The sequence below is a fragment of the Rhinichthys klamathensis genome, unplaced genomic scaffold (genome assembly GCF_029890125.1).
Source record: "Rhinichthys klamathensis goyatoka isolate OS25496 unplaced genomic scaffold, OSU_Roscu_1.1 h1tg000497l_1, whole genome shotgun sequence".
Taxonomy (NCBI): Eukaryota; Metazoa; Chordata; class Actinopteri; order Cypriniformes; family Leuciscidae; genus Rhinichthys; species Rhinichthys klamathensis.
In genome coordinates this window covers 1,255,312-1,280,363 of record NW_026606980.1, presented here as the reverse complement: position 1 = coordinate 1,280,363, position 25,052 = coordinate 1,255,312, and the positions used below count along the sequence as shown (strand labels likewise).

General features: G+C 36.2%; 2 protein-coding genes across 19 annotated transcripts in view; one reads left to right on the top strand and one right to left on the bottom strand.

The window, feature by feature from the left end:
• The window catches only part of obsl1b (obscurin like cytoskeletal adaptor 1b), a 31,328-nt gene extending 25,081 nt beyond the window's left edge, over positions 1–6,247 (top strand). For all 17 annotated transcript variants that reach the window (XM_056237738.1, XM_056237740.1, XM_056237741.1 and 14 more), the window contains 5 exons: positions 208–369; positions 484–588; positions 1,949–2,215; positions 5,523–5,792; positions 6,074–6,247. In XM_056237738.1, the coding sequence (XP_056093713.1) occupies positions 208–369; positions 484–588; positions 1,949–2,215; positions 5,523–5,792; positions 6,074–6,084 (815 nt within the window). In that variant the 3' untranslated portion in view covers positions 6,085–6,247. The remainder of the gene's footprint in view (positions 1–207; positions 370–483; positions 589–1,948; positions 2,216–5,522; positions 5,793–6,073) is intronic.
• An 8,964-nt stretch (positions 6,248–15,211) lies between these two features.
• Positions 15,212–25,052, bottom strand: part of ctdsp1 (CTD (carboxy-terminal domain, RNA polymerase II, polypeptide A) small phosphatase 1) — a 30,483-nt gene continuing 20,642 nt past the window's right edge. For both annotated transcript variants that reach the window (XM_056237724.1, XM_056237723.1), the window contains 5 exons: positions 24,020–24,121; positions 21,652–21,708; positions 20,239–20,331; positions 17,477–17,662; positions 15,212–17,313 (listed from right to left, as the gene is read on the bottom strand). In XM_056237724.1, the coding sequence (XP_056093699.1) occupies positions 17,185–17,313; positions 17,477–17,662; positions 20,239–20,331; positions 21,652–21,708; positions 24,020–24,121 (567 nt within the window). In that variant the 3' untranslated portion in view covers positions 15,212–17,184. The remainder of the gene's footprint in view (positions 17,314–17,476; positions 17,663–20,238; positions 20,332–21,651; positions 21,709–24,019; positions 24,122–25,052) is intronic.

Genomic DNA, 25,052 nt, shown 5'->3' with positions numbered 1-25,052 from the left:
ATCTGCAGATTGTATACTTTCCTGGTGATATACTGATTATTTAAATCTAAATCCTCCTGCTGAAATAATTCATTCTAAGTACAACACTACCATCTACTGGTACTGAGACAGATTCAACTAAATGGAAAACATTTTCACTTACTGCTGAATTAGTTATATTTTATGGAATTACGCAACACCTTTTTATGTTTAATAACATTTCAACAGAGAGGGAACTTGAGATTCTACAAAGCTTAGAGGATCTGGATATTCAAGAAGATCAAAATGCAGTGTTCATGTGCGAGGTGTCACTGGATGATGTGCCCGGAGAGTGGTTTAAGAACGGAGAGACGATCAAACCAACCAGCACCATTAAGATCCGTCAGGAAGGTTATTCTAGCACCCGTTGCTAAACATTGCTCTTTTCCAAAAATTGACCACTCAACCTCAGTGAATATTTATATCACTATCTGATCATGACTTTTCTGAACCATGTTTTCTTAGGGACTAAGCACTTCCTCCTCATATGCAATGTTAAAGGAGACGACTCTGGAGAGATCAAGTTTGTTGCCAAGAATGTTGAGTCTACGGCTAACCTTGAGGTGGAAGGTCTGTATGTTTAAGTCAAGCACACACTACAAAACCAAAGCTTGTCACCCTCTTTGATGACTAGTCACAGATGCTATGACATTTCAAACCATTTTGAAATGTGGCCAACCAGACATCAGTTATTTACACTGTCCCGACAAGTAAGAGAGCAGCAATGATGACCAACAGCCAAAAACAAAAAACAACAGCTGAAACCTCTTTTCCAAGCACTTTTTATAATCTATATTTTGGGTTCTTTTTCTCATTCTGTGCAAATTATTGTTGAGAATTAACTTTCACGTTAGTCAGTGATTAATAGGCTTTATGCCGAGCGTCACGTGACCAAGCCGGAAAACAGACCACATCGCTTCCGATTCAGGTCTTTTGTATGTGCTTAATGAAATTTTTTGCGGTTTTACTCAAGATAACTTAAAAGGAGCAAGCAAAAATCAGCATAACCAATGTCCCTCGCATGTGCAGATTGATATTTAAAAGGTTTTTTTCATTTTTCTTCTTCACACTAACGTTTAGACATTTAAATAGCATAAAACACCAATAACAAAGTGAACTTAGTAGGTTAGCTGATTACCTTAAAAATCCATAGATATCGTAGTTAGTTCTTACGGCCGTTAACACTTTCTCTGACAAGCGGATGCAATGAGACCCGTTTTCCGGTTTGGTCACGTGACGCTCGGCATAAAGCCTAAAATATAAAACGCACAATAACACAACAAAACCTAAAGCAAGAAATGAGTCTTTAAATGTGTGCAGGGCGACCAGTAGCAAATCATTGCAGTACACGAGATCCAGGGGGCGGAGTTGGATCCAGATCTAAGGGGTGGAGATGGGTAGGATTAGGGGTGGGGTTAGGGATCAGGGGGCGGAGATGGGTAGGTTTAGGTATATGTAAGATGGGAGGAGTTGGATTTGGATCCAACTCCTCCCCCTGGATTTCGTGTTCTGCAGTGAGGACCATCTCAGGGCAACAAGCTCCAGTCTTGAATGCACATAGCATTACACTACTGTTAAACAGCTAATGTTTTGAAAATGTGTATTCTTTGTATCAAAAATCATTTAATTATGGCTCAGGCTCACTAATTTGATTGGATACGTTGCGTTCCAAGAGTGATGATGACTCTTGGAACGGGGCAATGGGGCATTTCACAGGTTTTTTTTGTTTGTTTTGTTTTTTTTACCACACCGATTGTCCATGTTCACTACACAATTCCAAGTCTATGGTTCTAACTGTAGCCAAACTTTTAATACAACTGTTTTAAGAGCAAAGATAAAATAACTGGACACATTACATCACAAACGTTATTCATTATAACAGCAATATCACACTCAAAGTGCTTACAACTATGACTTCTCATCTTCACAGCACTACCAGCAAACATTGTGAAACCACTTCAGGATAAAACAGCTCTAGAAAAAACCCGTGTCATACTGGACTGCACTCTGACCAATCCTCGTTGCAGCATTCGCTGGTATAAAGGACCTAATGTCATCCTGCCTTCTGAGCGCTTTGAGATCTGCAGTGAAGGGTGCTATCGAAAACTTGTGATTCAGCAGGTGTTGCTAGAGGATGAGGGCACCTATAGTGTTCAAGTTGGAAACTACACATCCTCAGCAAGACTAACTGTTGAAGGTGAGGCAAATTCAGTCCTCTCAAACCAATTATACAAGAATAACATAACGGGTGGGTGTGAACTGGAATGATTGACAGCACTGTCATATAATTTTCTTAAACAACCCAATTGTTCTTTAAGTTGTCAGACATACAGTTGTTCATTTAGATTTAATAATAATAAGGCTTTCTAATGCAGAATATAGGATGACATTTTTTTAAACATTACATCTTGAATGTGGGAACGTCCAATTATCTTAAAAGTCCCCCTATAGACAATATGTTTTTTAAATACTCAGTAATAGTGTTGTTGACTTATGAATTTGCACATGGTTTGTCTTAAAGCATATTTAAAAACACCACTTCTGACATATAGGCTAAACAACATTAAAAACTTCATTTCACCACAGGGGGTCTTTAAAACTCAACAAAAAGACATATTCAAACGTTTTTTTTCCAGTGAAAAAAAATCTTCATGCCTTAAAATAGCTTGAATGTAACTACATCCTGGCTTCATTTATTATACACGGAAGCATGAATATGCAAATTAGCCTCACCTTCACTCACGCATACAAGCTCAGAGATCCACTTAGCCAACTTTACTAAAGTAAACGCTGCATAATGGTATCTCTCTTTACAACATCGGACACATGGCTTTTGCTTTACTATGTAGGCTAATCAAACAGCTAATATTGTGTTGGTAATGTTACTCAAACCATGTTCCCGTTCGCCATCTCAGAGACAGCTGTCTTCTAAAAATCAGTAGGCCTATCCATAGAAATGCTTTGAACAAAGGCATATAGTTCAGAATCATCATAACATCGTAATATACATCATGTACATAATTCACACGCTATATTGCTAAAGGTCCCCGATTTTTCATATCAACAGAAAAATATACTGGGATAACCTGGCTTCTCTTGAGACTCCCCGTCTCCCCATGGTTCAGAGCGGTCATAGTTAATGATATGCTAAAGCCCGTCAGCACGTTGACGTAGGCTAATTGTTTACAAGGTAGTTTGTAATGCAAGAACACCGACGATTTCCAACCGCGTTTTTGAGACTGTCACTGGAGTTTTTAGGAGAAAATACTCTGCAATGGTGTTGTCTTGGTTGTTGGGTTTGTCTTAAAGCGTATTAAAAACACAACATAGACATATAAACAACATTAAAAACTTGATTTCACCACAGGGGGACTTTAATGTGATTAGAAACGTTATTTAAAAGTTAGAATATATGTAATTTATGGATAAGTTAATGGGGCATATATGGATATGGAATGGTAATGGCAAATATTTCAAAACAAATATTTATCCATCTTACATATTGTAGCCTACATTATAATGTTGACTTGAAATTCACTTATAGCAGGGGTGTCCAAATTGGCCACTGTCCTGAAGAGTTTTACTCCAACTTGCTTCAACACACCTGCCTGGAAGTTCCTAGTAAGACCTTGATTAGCTGGTTCTGGTGTGTTTAATTGGGGTTGGAGGCGCTAAACTTTGCAGGACAGTGACCCTCCAGGAGCAGGATTGGACATCCCTGATTTATATACGGTAGGCCTGGTTTCACAGACAGGGCTTAAATCAAAGCAGGATTAGGCCTTTGTTCAGTTAGGACATTTAGCTTTTATAAACATTCCTTATTTAAAAAAAACAACAACAAAAAAACCATTACTGGTGTGCATCTTGAGACAAAATAATGGCACCGGCTAATTTTATTATTTTTTTCTTCTGCTGAACACAAAATAATATATTTTGATGAATGTCAGTAACAAAACAGTTGATGGGCCCCATTGACTTCCATAGTATTTTTCCCACACTACGAAAATCAATGGGGCCCATCAACTGTTTGGTTACCCATATTCTTCAAAATATCTTTCTTCAGCAGAAGAAAAAAAATGAATACATGTTTGGAACAACTTGAGGGTGAGTAGCTAAATGACCTATTCTGTGAAACCGGGGGATAAACTATTTTTGCGGTTTAAGTTAATTTTTTCTTAAACGTATTTGTAATATCAGCCATGTAAGTTAGGCCTATCCGTAATTTGCCCTAATAACTGTCCTGCTATCATACTTGTCTATTATTTGACAGAATTTCAAATTCAGTGCATCCCTACTTATATCAACAATTCCTTAGGCCTATTCTACTTGCTAATGACTAATGTCTAGATTAGAAGAAAAATTAGGACAGTAAAGAAGTCTTTCTAAACGTTGTGACAACTTCAATCAATCAGTTAGTCAGTCAGTCAGTCAATCACTTCCCTGTTAGGTGGGAATGTTCTAAAATCAAATTAGTTTCTTGAAACCAAAATGAATCAGTCACGAAACCGTCTGACACAAACCATAGTCTCGTGAGAAATTACCGCACTGTCTTAATATTCAGTATTATTCAATGACAAATGATTCTCAGCATGTTCCTAGCAAAATTACTTAAGCAATTTGCCTTTGGAACTACTTTTGACGAACAAATCTTTACCTTAAGACCGCTCTGGGCGTCCAACTTACCGTCGTCAGCCACCTGTACAAATTTCCACTGCAGTTACTACAATAACCGGCAGATGGCGACGTCTCCCTTTTACACATACAGTACAGTACGCTGGCTGTAATACCACAAAACAGTGGAGACGTTTCATTATTAAATAGCCAATTTAAATCACATAGTATCTTTTATTTAGGTCAGTCACTAATGATGGATGTCCGAAAATCGCTTTTTTTTAACTCTATTCAAACGCCTCTGCCAAGTTCTTATAAATGTCACAGGCCTATTCATATTTATGTTGGTTTCATACATTAGAAAACATAGCTCAAATTTTTAAAACCTGATTTAATAAAAATTTAAAGCAATATACTTTCCATTCATCTCGACAATTAAGTGCGCGAACACACACACACACACACACACAGAGAGAGAGACTATGCGTGTGTGTGTTCATAAAATGGCCAAATTAAAATGTGATTGACTCATTACTAATACTCATTACAAACTATAAATGGTTTCAATCTGTTTTAAAGTTTTCTAGTGTTATGACAATAAAATGGCTACCTGCAAGTCATACTGACTTTAATTTTGCAGATGAACGCTATTCAGATAGGCTATTAACAGTATGCCTATTTTAATAGAAAACTTCAGATGTTTGTTTATTTGTTTGTTGTTGTTTTAAGAAAAACTAAAAGATTATAGCAATTCAAAACTTTCAGGTAATTGTTTGTATGATTATAATGAGAAAATGACTGTTTGTGGTCTACATTGGGGTAAAAAACATATTACATAACTGATAATATAACACGTGCCCATGTGGTTTTGCACTTCCTCCCTGTTTAAACAGCTCAGTCAGTCCTGATGGTGCAAGAGCTGCAGGATGTGGATGTAACTGCTCCTGCAGATGCATGCTTTGAATGTGAAGTCTCTCTGCCTGTGGCCAAGGCACCTACGTGGACCCTGAAAGGGGAGACACTGCATCCTGGTCCTAAAGTTGTGGTGGAGAAAATGGGAACCGTTCATAGGCTCACTCTTAAACAAACATCCACAGATATGTGCGGCATTGTGTGCTTTATCATAGGAAGAGCCAAAAGCACTGCAAATCTGCGTGTCATAAGTAAGTCATATATTTTGTTATAGACAATATGCATGTTTAAATATTGCAGAGTTGAAGTTTATATTGTTGTTTATATACTTTACATATATACTACTATCATTGCCTTTACTCTTAATAGGAAACATTTCTGATGCCTATTCTTAGACATGGAGTCTTGACTTGTTTTAATAAGAACTTGATACTCTGTAATAGCATGGGCCATGTGATTTACAGTGGTATCCAGTAAAGGTTTATCAAGTGACTGCTGACTTACTGATTTTTTTTTTCTTTCTTGTTTGCAGGTAACCACTGAGAAACAACACATAAGCACTTACAGTGCATATACTGAACTATACGTCACTATTTAAATACAAAAAATACCAAATGAAATTATGAAACCATTAAATATCTATTCTTATGTGTTTGAAAGTGAGAGGCGTATAATTAATTTATATAAAATTCAAATTTATTTAAAACCTTTAGTGCCATTTTTGCACATTACACCCCACATCTGTTAGTCTACATAATAATTTCTTCAAGTCTTGAATATTGTGCTGTATTAAAAGAAAACTAAATGAACAGCACCAGGCCAGGTACCCATGTTGTTACGCCTTAAATTTCTTGCACAGTAATTTGGTATTTAATTTTTAAATTTGTGTACTATTGTATATCCTTGTATAGATATCCTTTGTGTTGTTTTTTTATTATTCTTGTTTCGTGGGATGAAGATTACAGTGAGGTTAAGGCATGTAATTAAAATGTGCAGGGCCAAAGATGATCAAAAGAGGGTTCGGGACGGTAACTTCAGCATATAAATACACTGAGTTCAAGAATACAGCCATTTTACGAATTAGGGAAACATTTACAAATAAATGGAAAAGCTTTTTTAGAGTTTTAGTTGTTTGCTTCTGTTCTATTCAAAAGCTAGCCTATTTCACAGTTCTTGCCTTCTACTGAAGTATCCAAATGAAGTGCTGCAATTTCCCCTTGTTTATCAAGATCTTTCAATAAAATTTGAAAACAAATTTTCTTGAGGAGTGTTCTATCACATTGAATTTTTTTGTGAACAGTCAATACAAAAAATACATCTCTTTCTTTTTGTGGAAAACAAAGCTTATAATAAAAGGTATGTAAAATGTTTCTATATTCTTCCAGTGCATTTCCTAATGTTTTAGAGGGGAAAAAATAAAGTATGATAAAAAACTATTCCTTTAAGCTAACAGGTCACAACCAATCCACCTTTTTTCTACGTCCCATGACGAATTAAGGGAGTGACTTCTGTTTTAGAGAAATGTTTGCTCTATCTATGAATACAATAATAAGCATTTTCAAAAACTGGGTAAAGATGACATTATTCTACTCGCCTTTCAACCATCGAACATTATGCAGGGATTATGCGCCCAGGCCTGGGTTAGTTTTATGGAATGCCATGTCTGCCAAAATAAGACAAATATTTAATTTTTTCCCCTTATTTATGTATAAATAAATTATAAAAAATTAATATAAAAAAGTATATATTTTTTAATTTATTTGTTTATACATTTATTTCCACATTTATTTTTTTCATTTATTTTTATTTATTTATTTCCACAAAGAAATTTAGAAATAAATAAATGTGAAAATAAAATATTGTAGACATAAATACATTTATCAATGTGGAAATGTATAAATAAATAAATGGAAAAATACAATTATTCATAAATAATTAAATAAAAGTATAAATAATAATGGATTTTTATATTACTTTGTATATTTATTTTGATTATGTATATTTATGTTTAAAAATATACTTATTTATTTTTGCTTTTTATATTTCTCTGTATATGTATTTATTATTATTTTGGCAGACACCGCATTCCATACAAATAAAACGAGAATCAGCATTGATTCATGGCTTTTCTGTGGCAACTGCAGAATTTGAAATGTTGTAAAAGCGATGGGGAGACGCCATTTTATTACTCAACAAGTGAGTAAGGTATTTTATTAAACTGAATGATGTAGCTAACAGAATTCATTGTAAAGCATCATCTATTGTGAAGGGTCATATCATATTCATCCACAGTCACGCAGAGCAGAAACTCAACCAAAACAATGTTCTTCTGCAAAATGCATGTATTTTTTTATGGCTAGAGGGCCAAAAGGGAAACTCTGTATTTACCAAAAAAATGTTGACTTAGTTTTGATGCCTTAGTCATTTTAAGTGATAGCCTATATCCCACCTTCACACTGACTTACAATTAATTTAAATGTATTCATATTTAGTTAAAGATTGTTTGCATAGGGCATTTTGTCATGGTAGGCTATTGTTTATCATTTCTATATGCGATAGGTAAAGTTAGCATAGCTGCCAACTCTCACGCATTGGCCGTGAGACACCCGCATTTGATTGGTTTCACACGCTCACACGCCACACTCCCGATTTCTCACGCTGAAGTGTCAACCCGGGCGGTCGAATGCCTGGAAGATGAGTTTATCTATATATCTACCTGTTGAGCCACTCGTGATCGACTAGTTATACCGCAAATTCGTTAAAAATCTCCCGTTATCTAGAGCGAGCGTGCATGCGAGACAGAGATTGTGCTCCAAACCGCGTAGTAGAGCGAGCGAGAGACCTTGCGCGAGCGAGACCCCCCCCCGTCAACAAATCTCACTCGTCTCAACCCCCCCCCCCCCCCCCCCCGGTCAACAAATCTCACGCCGAGCAAAACTCAAAAGTTGGCAGGTATGAGTTAGAGCTGATTGTTTGCCGTTTTATCCGCGATTTAACAATGAGAGATGCGACATTATACATTTCAGTGAGTTTAACTGAACATACCTTCTTCCGATGCTCATTTTATGCTGCAACGACAACTAGTAGCCTAATAAAAGTAGGCCTGGAGATGATCGGTTCAAGCGCGCTCCCGGTTCACTTTATCCGAGTTGCTACCGCGATCTGTCACGCCAAACGGGGGTTTGCACCTACGTCACGGTTTGGTCAGTTACCCGGATGCGCGGCCGATAGTCCGACACTTCATTTACACATGTGGTTGATGATCTGATGCTGTGCCTCTCTCAACCACAAACGCCTTCTTTCCTGTTTTTTTGCACTCTTCTCTTTAACTTTTGGCAGTCTATAGAACTCCAAATGTTTTTCCCGGTGCGACCGATTAGTAGGCCTACCTACAGACCAAAACAAAAGCATTTATTATTATTATTAATGCCAAGGTATCGAAAATATAAGTAGCCTACAAAAATGTACAAATTACATACAACGAAATAAAGAAAGCAAAACAGCACAATACATATATCCTGTACGTATCCTACTCATAAAAAAATAAAAACAGAACAGAAAGCTTTAATGAAATAAATTACAAAGTTGAAACAAGTTTATTGTCTTAAGAGCTTTAATAACACAAGCATTTTTCAGCAGCAATAATCGGCCAAATTTGCGAATCCAGTGACATCGTTTACGTTCAGTAGGCCTACCGCCAATATGGCTGACTTCCGGATTGATGACGTGTTGTGAAAACCCTCTATTGAAAGCCCAAAACGATATTTATTGTTTGAATTGTGATATTTTTTCACTGCATGAGAAAATGGATGTGTGGTGCAAGAGCGCTGAATGCGCGAGAGTTGGCAGCCCTTATCGTGTGTCTTTGAAAAGACATAAAATAGCAAAATAATAGGCCTACACCACAGAAAACTTTGTTAGGCTAGGCTACTATTTTCTTGCTGCTGCTGCAGTAGCCGCTATGTTTTGTAATAGCCTGATGTAATTTTATAAAACTGTTCACTTCAAATGTCAATATTTTCTACAAAATGTATTTAGCAGACAAATACTTAATGTATTTATTTCTAATAAACATGTTAACTACATAACTGTACAATGTTTAAAACTATTTACCTGTTTAGGCATTTGATTAACTGTGAACAGTTCAATGGTTAATCTTTTTTAAGAAGTTGTACAGTCATTAGATTCAGATGTAGGCTAGTTCTATAAGCATGAGGACACCATAACATTTTAATATAGCCTAATATTTTAAAGGAAACATTACACAACATAACAGACATTTTTTCTCAGTTAAACTGTGACGTCTGAGCCAATATGACGTCATAAAGAGTTTGAATATTTTTAGAAAGTCGCGAATGTTATTAAAGCCATGTAACTCTTCACACTTTACTCATTTACTGAGTTTGTAGCTGCTTTAGTGTCATTGATACACAACAGCGATTCATCATGGGACACAGAAGTTCACGAGTAGGCCTACAACCGTTCACGGATAGCGAGCAGGTTCACGACCTCCACCGTGACCGCACACCAGGCTCAAACCCCAGCAGCAGCAGCACAGCGGAAAAACATCTTCCTCATCGGCCAGACGAGAAGAAGCCTGGGGGAGAGGGAGAGCAGCTTCCCATCTCTCATCTGAAGAGGAAGAAAAAGAAAGAGGGCGACTTCAACTTCTTTAAGAGTCTCTCTTTTAGATGGAAGAAAGAATCCCCCCAAAACAAGAGCTCATGATCAGGGTGAGATGATGAAGGATCAAGAGACGGAAACATCCAGGAGAAGTACCGACGGTAAATTACAATGTTATGATATTTAATATCCTACATGAAAAAGTCACTTCATAATTTACACCTAAATGAGTAACAGGAACTGTTCTGCCCATCTAGGAGGGTTTTAATCAGACTAACCTCAAAAGTCTAAAAATGAGTAATATTATACTTTGTACTTTAAAAATCAATAGGTGAACAAATAGTAATTTACTTTAATATCAAAGAATCGCTGTTCCTAATAAATCAGGTTTTTTTTACCAGGACTGCTAGCTAACTTGTGCTGATATTCTCCTCTTCAAAAGTCTACAGTCCAACTCTAGATCTGTAGAGGTTATTGATCTGGAGGAACCTCCTGTCGATGATCCTGAAGTCCTTCCTGCTGCTGAGCCTCTGGTGCAAGAAGAGCTTCAAACTCCAGTCCACGACGCTCCAGTCCGTATGACAGCGGGTGAAACGTCTCCTCTCCGTAACCAAGTGAACATGAGACCTGAGGGTGAGTTTCCTGCAACAATAATCTCACAATATCTGCAAAGCACCACTAAACATCGTCTTCTTCTCTTCATCTTTTAACAGACGACATTTGCTGCCGATATGCAATTGGCCGTAACCCGTAAGCTGGGGAAAGGTGGATTTGGTGCCGTCTGGCACTCGTTTGGCGGATGGCCAGAAGCTTTAACTTTTTTTTTTTTTTTACTTACCTACTAGTTTAGCAAATTGTTTTTTTTTATCTGAATTAGTTCTCATCCTTTGATATCTCACTTTATCCTGTGCAAGACATCTTACAGTATCATATATTCACTATTAAGAGCTCTTCTTGACCTGTTAGGATTTAAATTCTTGCTTGGAATTTATGATATGATCTCTACACACAATAATTGCTTTTTGTTTTGTCCATCAGGTGGCAGTGAAATAATTTATTCGAAAGACAAAAGGCATGGAATGTATGATTGTGAGTAGGCCTATAGGCCTAAGTGGTTTTAATCAGCAGACCACCTGAGTTAAATCCCTATTTAAAACCAAGGGACGTGCAGAGAGTTCTTCAGGGGCAGGGGCTCAAATGTAAAAAAAGGGCATATATATATATATATATATATACTACTATATATATATATATATATAGTAGTATTATAAGTATAATAGTATATAAGTAGCCAACCGGCCAAAAGTTTGAACACTAAACTTTCAAGCATTTATTTGATCTGAAATACAGAAAAAAACAGTAATATTGTGAAATATTACTACAATTTGAAGTAATTGTTTTCTATTATAATATACTTATAACCTTTGATACTTTTTTCAGGATTCTTAGTTAAAAAAAGAACAGCATCTATTTAAAATATCAATATTTTGTATACACTACCGTTCAAAAGTTTGGGGTCAGTAATTTTCTTTCTTTGTTTGTTTTAAAGAAATTAATACTTTTATTTAGCAAGGATGTGCTAAATTGATTAAAAAAAGTGACAGTAAAGACGTTGTTCTATTTAACTTTTTATTCATCAATGAATCCTGAAAAAAGTTTTTTTTAAAACATTAAAATAGAAGTGTCCAAATATTTGACCAGTACTGTACTATTATACAGCTGCATAATTATCTATGCTAGCATAATTATGTTTACTGCATAATACACATCAATTTACATTGACAAAATACAAGTGACTTGAATATGCTAGTATTACTTACCATTAATGCTACTTTTGGTGCTGGTTTTGACAGTGCTTTGTAGTCAATTAACATCCATTGATTCAACGACGCAGATTCAGATCGCTTCATAAATGTAAATTCGTCTGTCCATGTAATTTTCAAACAATTTATGAATTACCTGAAAATTACGCTCCACTTCACATTGTCCAATGAAATTTGAACTTGTTGTGCCAGATGACGATTGGTCGGTGTATTATACATGACAAACCGGCTTCAATGAATTATGTAATATTTTAAAATATGTGATATGTTGATTTTTTATTGAATCCACACTCTAACGTTATCTTTAATCCTTAATCCTTTATACCTAAAAAAATTGCGGTCGACCCATATAGGCCGTTACTCACTGAAAGAAGCATATTTGGATGGAGAGCATCGGTTCCCGAGCAGACTGGAATACAGTTATACGTGTAAACCAGTGCATTTTCATTTTAAAACACATAACTTTTGCTACGGTTGCACCTGCCGTCCACAGAGTTTTCGACCCTCGAAAACGGAGACACCTCTCCCACCCCCCTTCCCCCCCCCCCCCCCCCCCCCCATCCCCCCCATCCATCATATCATATAATGTTTCTTTCTTCCAGCCTGATCATCCCAAACCCCTCTGACATTATCAAACTACTGGACTGGCCAGGACCCGGTCAATGGGCAGGACCAGCACGACTTCCACGTCATGGTCCTCGAGCGTTTCTTCTCGCACTGCATGGATGCGTTGTGAAAAGCAACGGGGGCAGCATTGAGGAGAAGTTTGCGCGGCACATCATGTGGTCGGCAACACTAGCCGCTGATGCGTGCTGTCGCCGTAGAGTTTATCATGGCGACATCAAATTAGAGAACCTGCTGATAAACGCTAAGAACCGCAACGTGACACTCATTGACTTTGGATGCGGCGATCTCCTGACAGAATCTGCCTTCACGCGATACTGTGGTGTGTATTAGTTCTCAAAACTTTAGTGAATCAGTTAACTCAACACTCGTATGCTGCTAATGCTGTGGTAGAGACAATTCTTTTACATGGCAAGTCACCAAAATGTATAAATTGGGGGAGAATCAGTGGGAAAGAGCCCGTCAAATGCAGCTGTCTCTGATTGATTGATAAACAAAACGAAAAGATTTTGTTCTTTGTTGTTGTTTTATTAGATTTTTGTCACGACTCAATATCGAGTCATTTTGATATGTCATTACGGGGCATAACAGGGCTAAAGCTGCACCGCTGTGAAAGGAGCATTACTTTTATTCTCCTCTAAACCACTAGATGGCACACAATTTCCAGCATAAAATATTATATTAATCATTTCATTTAATAAAATGTATCTATTGTTACTACTGTAATGCCATATTACATTTTTATAGGATCTCCTTCAAAGCTTCCAGATTCTATCATTTTTAAATATTTATTTTAATATATATTTATTAAACAAAAATACATTTCCTTTATTTATTTATTAAAATAAACAGAAAATAGTACAAACTTTGCTGAAGTGATAGTTTTGAAAAAGTTTTAGATATTATGCAAAACATATGACTTTAGCTAAAGTGTTTGTATCATTAATGGGGGCCTTTTGCCCCATCCTGGTGATTCTTTTACCTCCAGAGAGCAAGGCCCTCCTCGCCACCTCGCACATTTATGATTCACTTTAATCATTTATTTTCCAACAAATCTTTTGATCCATCAATGTTCAATTAAAACATAGGATTAGATATTTGTCTGCAATCATAACGAAAAGCACATGTTCTATTTAGCCCCATTATTACAATACATGTAATTTGTATTTTCTCGAAGAAAAAAAATCTTTCTATAATAATGTCGTAAAGTATACAGAACCCTGTCAAGATGATACTGTTATTAAAGGTTAATTAACAACTGTTAACGCCCTCATAATAGTTTTATGATAAGAATAATAATGTTATAATTCTAACTTTTTAATGTAAAAATAATGAATGTAAAATAGTCATTTTGTTGCAAAATGCTCCTCTCTAGAATTAATTTTTCTCGCTAAATACGGTTTATGGCCACTGAATGGCTTTTCTGAGGTAAATGTAACCTTACGTGACATTAACTTTCAAATAAAGGCAATAAGTTTTCAATTCTAGTCTTCATTCATCTTAACACCCAGTGTACCTATAAAAGAGGCTGCAGAGCATATTGAAATAGGCTAGAAAACTGACTGCTTACTCATGGCAGATAATTAAAGTAAAACAATTTACAAAGCTACATTAAGCCTTGAAGTCTAACCATCATCACATTTAGCATTACATGTTTCTGATTCAACAATTACACATTAAGAGAAGTGCATTTGCGGCCTCTCGTCAACGCAGTGAGAATATTAGAAAGGCGGCGTATCGTTGAAAACAAGCACTACCAAGACTGTTACATAACTTCTGAAAAACATGGACCTGGGTTGGTCCAGTTGCATAAGCAGACAAGTGTGAGAAGTCCTACTGAGATTGATGAATAGTCAGACCTCGGAGAATGTTCCACGTCTGGCATGCGATTCAGTAACGTGAATGTATCATCAGTTTCAAATGTTGAAAGACACTATGTACCCAGTAAATATAGGCTGATCTTCATTGAAGTTTCATGTGTTTTTGTTTCCATGATATTAGAAACAGGAAAGTGGATCTTAATGAAACTTGGTAACACTTTGCAATGCAAGGTCCCATTAGTTCAAGCGAATCCTCTGATTTTCAACCCTCATAATGTCTATATGTAAATGAACAATGTTTACTCTTTCTCTGTGTTATCTGAACTGAGAAATTTGTGTTTATTTGTCAGCAAAAGACTGCCGGATGATTGGTTTTAAAAACCTATTACTAAATGTTGAAATCAACATTAACCACTATTAATAAATGCATTAGAACTATTTATCATAGCTAGTTCAAGAAGTTAACTAATAACAAATGTAACCTTATTGTAAAGTGTTGCCGGGAAATTTTGAAATACTGACATTGAGTATTTTAATGTTTCTGTAAATTGGTTTTAAAAGGTAACATTATTATGGCTTTTTTGATTATTGATGATTTATGTTCAATAGTTTAACTTATTTGTAGAAGACAACCCAAATAACTTAATACACAAACCATGTTACTGTACATCAAATGCTATTGGAAATAATACCAGAATAAAATACAGGGTGAGATTCAAGTACAAAAGGGAGGGGAGATGAATTGTGCTTTTTTAAGAATCAAATATTCAACACTCAAACTGCTCTTTAAGCTTTTATGAATAACAAAATCTTTTCTTTTTTTTCTCCATGGCACAGCACTATTTTCATTAATATCACAAATATAGAAAGATGGCAAGTGTTCCGCCATCCCCAAATCTATTTTAAAAGTCAAACACTGAAAAATGGACAAAACACAAGTATTAAAAACCATAACATCATCTTTCCACTCTCTCCCGTACACATGAACATCATCACCATTGTGTCGAAACATCAACATTGGCACTTGCAGAACAATCAACTCAGATAGTGCTGAGCAAGTATGCGATCCCCATGAGGAAAACCATCCATATTAAATGGCACAACTAACAAGAAGGCACGTCAACTGCACATTAACTGGGGCTCTCCAGTCCACGTTACAGCATGCTTACAGCCTTACGCCAATGCCCAAGTCACTTTCTCAATAAACCACCTAACAGCTTTAGTGATCTAATGGAGAGCTAAGGCATTACAGGTCGTTTCCACTGACAAATCATGGTTTGATTCCAGTATTCTTTACTTGTTTTGATTAATATAAACACACAAATGGCATACTGTTATGAATTTAGAACTACACAGTATCAGACAAACTGATTTTGTAAATAAGACCACTTTGATATTGTCTGACAAAAATTTGCTACTAATTTTAAGGCCACATTGAAGGACCTCGCATTAGACACAATAAAGCATACTGTATACAACTCAAAAGGTGCATTAGCTTAACCTTCAGCGTGAAAACGGGCCGTGCGGCAACAGGTGCTGGGCCAATTTCCCTTTCTTACAATTGTTGCTTTGCGAAACTTGAATTTCAAGTGTGGCTGATTGCATCATGACTCTTTCATGTTTGATTTAGAAATAAAAATGGAGAAGAAAGAAAACATGATTTTTTTAGAAAAATAAAAGGGATAATGAATGCTTGTTTGAGAGTCCAATAAACTTGTCTAGATTAAAAAAAAGACAGCATATTATTCCATGTGATTGCCATTTATGGTTTTGTCCTCGCTTTGAGATCTTGAGGTAAACTCATTTAACACAGGGAATGAGGGAAGTTTAACTCAAGATATAAAGAAGAGGAAGTCATTTTCTTAAAACACAAATCTTCTCAAATCACCCACCGAAGAGGATAATCAACTTGATTCATTTTAACAGGGCTTCCCTCAACCATGAAAATGAAAGAGTTGCAAAGAAGGAAAGACATCTTTTGGTGAATCTCTCCGAAAACAAGCCTACGCCACATTTACCCCTGAAAGCAAATGGACAATAAATACAAAATAATATTTGCAGAAAGAAAACAGCCATATTATAGGACATTGTGAAATTATTTTCATGAGATTTAAAATGTTTTTTCCCTCATTATTGCCATGATGCATCTGGACATTTGACTTTTTGAAATCTTTCTTTTTTGTGATTTCCATTATCATTCACAATGGTGATTTTCATAACTGTAATAGAGTACTTTTAGCATAAACAAAAAGCATTGAAGGCAGTACAACAAATACAACCATAACATAAATACAATATAATTTAAATATATTATCATGTTTGTTTGTTTACACATTACAGTAAATATAAGTTTGCATTTTTTGCATCATGGCGGAAATTGGGGGGAATGTGCTTAGTTGTCAATATATTATCACAAACGGAAAAAAAGAAGAAAAAAAAATCCTTAAGCAAAATATCATTTCTTATTTCTATTATTTGACTTCAGGGTAAAATATGGTGTTGTCCGCTTTCCTGAGATTCACCCATTCGAGTGTTAAAACAATGAGCTTGTTATTTTATGCTTGTAATGGATAAAGCAGTCCTTCACAGTTCTGTCATTCGCCTTCTTTTCTCGATCAAACATCATGTGAATGGAATTCTGGGTAGGTGACGAGGACTGAGCTAGTGGCTGGTCCTGTTAGGGGGAAGCAGTGGTGTGCTCCGAGCCCAGCAGCCTCCCTGGCCCCATAGTGACAGCTGCCCCTAGTGTCCCGCTAGCTAGTAGTCCTCTGCTGCTTGAGCACAGTGTAGACATTATCCACTTTACTCAGTCTCTCGAAGAAAGGGATGAGATCCAGCAGCTCTGTGTCAGACATGTCATCAAACCAGGAGGCAACAGGTACCTAAACATGACAGAGAAGAGTATGTTAAAAAACAATATGAATGTTGGGACAAAGCGACAAACCATTGACTAATAAACTTTAGCAGGCTAAGCACTGTACTGACTATATCCTCAGACCCAAAGCAGTTATATGTGCAAAAGAACAAAGAAAGACAGTAACGTACAGCATTGTCTGGGTGGAAGATGTAGGAGGCTGGCGAGTTGTCCACAATGATGACTTTGTTGAGATCCCTGCCTAGACGGCTTAGGTCCTTGACATAATTTCCACGGTGGAACACACAAGATTCTCGGAAAAGACGGCTTCGGAAAGCTCCCCACTTGTCCAGCAGATCCGAGACAGGATCGGCATACTAGAAAAACAGAATCACGTTAATGTGATGGACACGGTTAGAGACAGAGGACGGAAAAAGACAAGGCTCACACCAATGAACCAATGACTACTCAAATTCCATGTCAAATTCGCGAGTAGGCTACTGGATAAAGAAATCGTCATTAATTTAAACAGTCCTATTTAATTAGATTTTGTTATTAAATTATATCTGGGTAGTAATTTATTATATGTAATCTGGATTACGTAATCAGATTATACCTTTTAAATGCAGTAAGATTCTGGATAAAACTAACTCTATATCACAAATCATATCGTTAACATCAACAATACATATAGTCACATTTAAAATGCGATATCTCGATATAACGAGATATATAGACACACACACGCATACATTATATTAATATATATTAGTGCTGTCAGCGTTAACGTGTGCAATTCATTTCAAAATCCTTCACGTTCTTTTGCAATTTATTTGCGTTAATGTTAAAGGAACACTCCGACTTTTTGAAACTTTAGCCTATTCACCTTATCCCCCAGAGTTAGATAAGTCCATACATACCTTTTTCATCTCCGTGCGTGCTGTAACTCTACCTGACGCACCCACCGCTAGCCTAGCTTAGCACAAAGACTGGATGCAAATGGTTGCAGCTAGCATACTAATCCAAATAAGTGACAAAATAGCGCAAACATTTTCCTATTTACATGTTGTGATTTGTATAGTCACAGAGTGTACAAAAAACGAAGTCACATGAGACACAGACATATTTTAACCGTATAAATACTGGGAACTATATTCTCTGAAGGCGAAGCACTGCTACTTGGGCGGAGTGATAACCGCAGCACCTGAGACGCGCTCTCTGCTCCTCACCACGGCTCGTCTCAGGTGCTGCGGTTATCACTCCGCCCAAGTAGCAGTGCTTCGCCTTCAGAGAATATAGTCGCCTTCAGAGAATATAGTTCCCAGTATTTATACGGTTAAAATATGTCTGTGTCTCATGTGACTTTGTTTTTTGTACACTATGTGACTATACAAATCACAACATGTAAATAGAAAAATGTTTGCGTTATTTTGTCACTTATTTGGATTAGTATGCTAGCTGCAACCATTTACATCCAGTCTTTGTGCTAAGCTAGGCTAGCGGTGGGTGCGTCAAACAGACTTATAGCACGCACGGAGATGAAAAAGGTATGTATGGACTTTTCTAACTCTGGGGGATAAGGTGAATAGGCTAAAGTCCCAAAAAGTCGGAGTGTTCCTTTAAGCTGCGTCATTAATGTAATTTACGTCACGCAGTTAGATGATCTTAGAAGTCGGGAGTTTATCACACTGAGCATCTACAAGCACCCGTAACCCTGGTAGGAGGACATTTCCATTCTAACCCTTTAACCGGATTCTGATTCTCTGTTTGAGATCAGACCATTTTAAGCAATTCAACTCTAGGAAAGTTTTCAGTGATCCAGTAATCGAATTTGTTCAACTCTGTCATATTCTGTGATTTGTTTCTGAAGAGCGCAATTTTGGTGACGTACAGTAAGTGTGTGAGAGTCTGTTATATTGATGCATAAACAACAAATCGTGTATGTGCGCTCTCGATCACTGATCACACACTGCATTTATGTACAGACACATTTCAGTACATTTGCGTTGTTTCCACACACACCAAGGATAATGTCTGACTTGTCATGTGCATGTTGCTGTGTTTAGTAGTCATAGGTTTATGCAGTCGAGTCAAGGTGGTTGATTTAGGAGTGTTTGGCCTCTCCATGTGGTCCTGTTCAGTATCGCAGCTTGACTGCTTGTTGTTACTCTGTCTGTACACATACTATACACTGTGAATTCTGTAAAGGTTTTTTTTTCTGTAATGTTTTTTTTTTTCATGGGTGCTTTGGTGTGCATAAAGTATTATATAATAGAAATGTATGGACTCCTTATATCATTTGGTTATTTGGTGTCTTTTTTGGAGTCTCCAAGGTGTCCTTGAAGCTTGCAGAAAATACAGTTTTGTGAGAATCGCCCTTCAATCTGATTGTTTACTTTGCTGGATATAGGAAATGATGACAAAATGAATGTGTTAAACAAGATAAATGGCTTATGCTTAATTTCACGATAAGTGTGCGATTAATCGCACAACAAAAGTGTGATTAAACCAATTTCTTTTTATTAATCGACTGACAGCATATATATATATATATATATATATGAATGAATATAAAAGTACAAATAAAAAATAAAAAGTACATGAATAATAAATCAATCAAAAATGGCTGTTGCTTTTTAATGACTTTTTAAGATTTGATTTTATTCACCAACTATCATGAAAACAGACACGATCTAAAAAAAAATCTGATGCAATGGCACGACTAAATAAATCTTATCTGAAAACAGACACCAAAGTCGGCACACACACAGCTATTTATCTTTTTACAGGTTTGAAAGTCCATTTTAAAATAACTGGATGTTTTCCATAACCGTGCGTACACTGTAACCATCTATAAAACTGATACAAACAGTAAGTGAGGTTAAATCCTATTTCTTATTAAATGCAATACTGAATACCTTGCATAGTGCAAAAATCCTTTTGCATGTCTTACCTTGGCTAAGCTTGCAGTGAATAACACACACTCGAACAGTTCCCCCATCCGTTTGAGGAACTCGTCAACATGAGGTCTCTTCAACACATACACCTACATTCAGAAGGCAGACAAAGGGGAAAAAATGGTTAAAATGTGTCATTACTTCAAAGTTTTAAATTCACAGCTAGGGAAAGCAACAGCATATGAGAAAAAATGGCACTAAACCAGGTCACATTCATAAAGTTACAGCTAAGATTTATTACTGAATAAATAAGATTTATATTAGCCTGCATCTGCATGATGCTTCATATAACGATGAGCTTTATGTGACCTTAGAACTATAAACCCAGTTTTAAGAGCAGCAATAAAACGGGTTGTTTTACTCCAACATCTAGGTCAGCCAAGCTTGTTTATGAAGCTTTTGGTCTCATTCCTGAACCAAGTCATCCCGAATAGGCTTTCCTGACATCCCAAGCCTATCCTGGATTACTTGAAACAGGCCTAAGCCTTGTTTGTCAGACACCTTCAGTCTCCTGGTGTAATGGGGTCGTTGGCCTTTAAAGGGCCAAAGCATCGTACTGTCATAGCTCGAGAGAGAGCAGGAGACTCGCTCTGAAGAGAGATTGATAGGGCCAATGACTTCTCAGAAGCCAGTCAGTGTTTCTCCATTTCGTCAGGACACAGAAATAGCCACCTGCTGCTCGGACCCATCAGCCGAGATGGCAACGATACTGTCAGGTTGCACACCCGTGTTAAGCGGCAATAGGTAAACAGAGGAGAAAACGCTCAACCAGAGCGAAAACATGTAAATACAGCAATTTGATCAAACACTAATCCATGGAACAACAGGGGCAGCAAAAGGGTTCTAGGGGGTCTGTTGAAAATGTAAAAAAAAAAAAAAAAAAAAAATCGACAATGTATTTTAAGGTTTGGAAAGATAACTATACAGCTGCTCTTGATCTTAAACAATATTTATCATGGAAATCATTGTACAAATAAATCTGTTGTGAAAAATATTCACAAAAATATTATTTTCAAGTATATACATCTAACAGTAACAGTGGTTAGCAAAAAAAAAAAAAAGATATAAAACATTTACCAGATAATATTTTAATAATTTACTTTGGCTTCAGTGCAATAATATATCACGTTTTTTCTCACACAGTATAAATGATATACATCTTTATATAATTTTTTCTTTAATCTATTAATAAACAATTATATTTTAGGAATCAGATTCTTCACAAGGGGATCATTATATTTTGAGGATCTTGGCATTGTGGTAATCAACACTTTTCATGATTGAAAAAGCGGTAATCATAATCTTTTTTCATTTCTTTTTTTTCTAGATTGATTGACGATTGGAAGGATATGCTATGTCATCAATCAGTTACCCATGGACAACCTCGCATGAGAACGGGTTATGCTCACCTGATGTACTGTCCCATCAATTTCCACTGGAATGATGAAGTCAGCATTGTTTACCGGCTGGGAAGAAAAGAGATTAAAATTTATTTAATTGTTGCAGGCAGAAGAAAATAAGATGAATCTATATTGAATTTGCAGGTGACTGAATCAATGACTGACATGATGTGTAAACATACATCAGGCTCCAGTCATTTTCAGAATATTGCCACAGACCCTAAGACTGGTCTTTAGATAGGTCTAGAAACTCAATCTCAAATGTTGAGATAATCACATTTATGTGTTATAGAGATGTCAGGACAGCGTGACCTACATTCACAGATGTGGCATGAAGTAACATTATGCTGTCTTGTGCTGTAGGATCACACTTGTTTTACTTCTGACTGACTTAAGAAATAGTTCACCCCAAACCATGAAAATTGCCATTATTTATTTACTCTCAAGTCATTCCAAACCGGTATGCTGTTCATTTTTAGTGGAACACGACTCTTTACAGTAAAAAAAAAAAAAGTGATATTACTTTTCAAAATAGTATCCTTTTGTGTTCCACATTGAAAAAAAACATAAGCATGCAGACTTGGAACAACATCGGGGTAAATACATTTTTTTTAATAAATAAAAATATTTTTAAATAAAATTACATTTTTGGAATGAACTGCTTCTTTACCAGTTAGCTTTCAAACTCCATTTGCAATAAAAAAAAAACCGCTTACATTTAAGGCCACATTTACACATAGGGGGGTATTCAGAGAAACGAATATTTCCCCCCCTCCGTTTTCAATAATAACATCGTGCACACAACATCGTTTTCAAAAAAGTTGTCATTTACATCGACCCGCATAAATACCTATGATCATAACTATGCCAAACTGGGCGCTCACATGACGTTAAGCATTTTCTGGCACATAATGTGACGTTTGAGAACCCAAAACCCCGTTTCTCCCAGTTGACACGGTAACACACATAACCGGCGTTATCAGAAATCTCCACTTTGGCCGGGGTTTTTAGAAATAATCGTTTTCTGTGATAAAAACTGGATTTTCGTGTAAACGAGAGGCCAAATCTGCGTCTTCCCTTCGTGTAAACGGGGCATAATACACTCAATACACCTAGTCCCTGTTTACACCTAGTATTAAAATGCGATGTCGTCGATCAGAACACAAGTTGACGACGCTAAATCGGTCAAATGTGTTTTTGACTACCTCTGGAAGTTGTCAAAGCTCAAAACGTTTTAGACCCCGTTTACACTTGTATTTAGCATCAAATGCATTTGAACAACCACAAAACACGCCTACTCTTCGCCTACGGACCTAATGCAAAAACAATTATGGGAAGCACGCTAGCCAGACAGGATTGACTGTTGCGCATGCTTATTTCATCCATTAGATCGAAAGATCTGAAAAAGCCCACCTATAGACCCTCATCACAAAGAAATCAGGACAGAATGGTCAAAAGCAGACCAAAAAAAAACCTGATTAAAACACCAGGTTTGAACTGGAATGCAAGAACAGACTGAACTAATACTGGAGGTGTTTTACCTCTATGCTTCCATATGAGGCAACCATGAGTTTACAGTAGAGACAGAAATTTGTCACTTAAAAATAGGAATGTAAAACAGCAAAAGATGTGCATTAAAGCATTCTGTACCACCACTACTATCACCAATTGGTATTTGAAAAGCAATATGTACTATATAGACTAAAACAGGTTTTATAAACCCTCCCAGTAGTCTCAAACTAAAAGTATATCGGGACCTATAGCATCACAGAGCCACAGTGTTTACACTTCAGGAAAATCAACTTCCTAAAAGGCTTACTTACAGCTGTCTAAGCATATTAAAAGAACAGATCACTCAAAAATGGAAATTCTGTCATCATTTACTCACCGTCATATTGTTCAAAATCTGTACATTTTTCTTCTGCAGAGCATACATTTTGAACAATGTTTTAAGGGTTTTTGCCCTATAAAGAAGGTCACTAGCAGCCAAAACAACACTGGACCTCACTGACTATCATTGTACAGACAAAAAACACTGAAACATTTCAAAACATTTTTGTTTGTATTTTACAAAAGAAATAAGTCATACCATTTTTGAATGACATGAGGGCGAGTAAATGATGACAGTGATTTTTCTTTTTTGGGTGAACTCTCTCTTTATGCTCAGACAGGAGAAAACATTTTTAACACACTTCAGCTTTAAGGTCTGTGATGATGTGAATGCACGCAATGGTGTTAAATGTCCATCTATAATATTGAGTCAAGAGTATCTCATAGCCATGATATGATTAGTTGAGCTGCCAACAACATATAGTTTCTTCACACCCACTGCCAGATATAAACTGATGAAAAAAGAGGGCTCAACACATCAGCTTACCTTGAATGAACTGTGGACTAGTGTTTCATCCAGATCAATGACTACACAGATCTTCCCAGCATCTTTAGACTTTATCTGTGGAAGAAGTGGCTTGGCCGGGACCTGTAATTGACATTTCAAGGACACTGGTAAATAAGTAGCCAAGTTGGAATTTACAACAAGAAGCTATTTTACAGTAAAAATACAGTATAGGTCAGTGTTTCACTACCGGTGGGTCGCAGCTCAAAAGTAGGTGTAAATAAAAAGTCTCTCCTCTCGGTATGTATTGTATGATGGACAGTAAAGTGAGTCAACTGGTAGATTTTATTTGATATTCTATACGTTTATATGGGAAGCTATATGTAGACAGTCACATGGAAAAATGTAAGACACTGAGTGTGACGTGTCCAGAATTTAAAGACGGAATTATGTTTTATAACACTAGTTTAGCCGTTTAAATCTTTCATTTTAACCCGGGTATTATACAATGTCAAACTTATCTTTCATTTGTTGTTAAAATAAGAAATAATAATTTGTAAAATATTTAATTCACTGGACTGTAAATAAAAATTATAATAATTAAATTATTTAATATATATAAACAATTATTTTTCCCTATTGTATTTCCAGGGGGGGGGGGGATCTATAATATATACAGTACTGTTCTAAAGTTTGGGGTAAAGTTTTAAAAGTAGTATCTTATGATTTTTCTAATTTGATTGAAAATACAGTAATACTGTGAAATATTATTACATTCTAAAATAACTGTTTTCTATTTTAATATATTTTAAAATGTAATTTATTCCTATGTTAGCAAAGCTGAATTTTTAGTCTTCAGTGTCACATGAACCTTCAGAAATTATTCTTCTGTTTAATTATTTTGTCCTTGCTGAAATCAAATTCGTATTGATCCAAAATATCTGAATGGTAAAATTAACAAAATGCAAATACACCATGATAAGATTTTGGTCATACAGCCCATCCCGAACTGGGTGTATTAGTTATAGACATGAGTATCCAAAAGGGGGCATAAGGTAGCTCTTTTAGCAGTAGC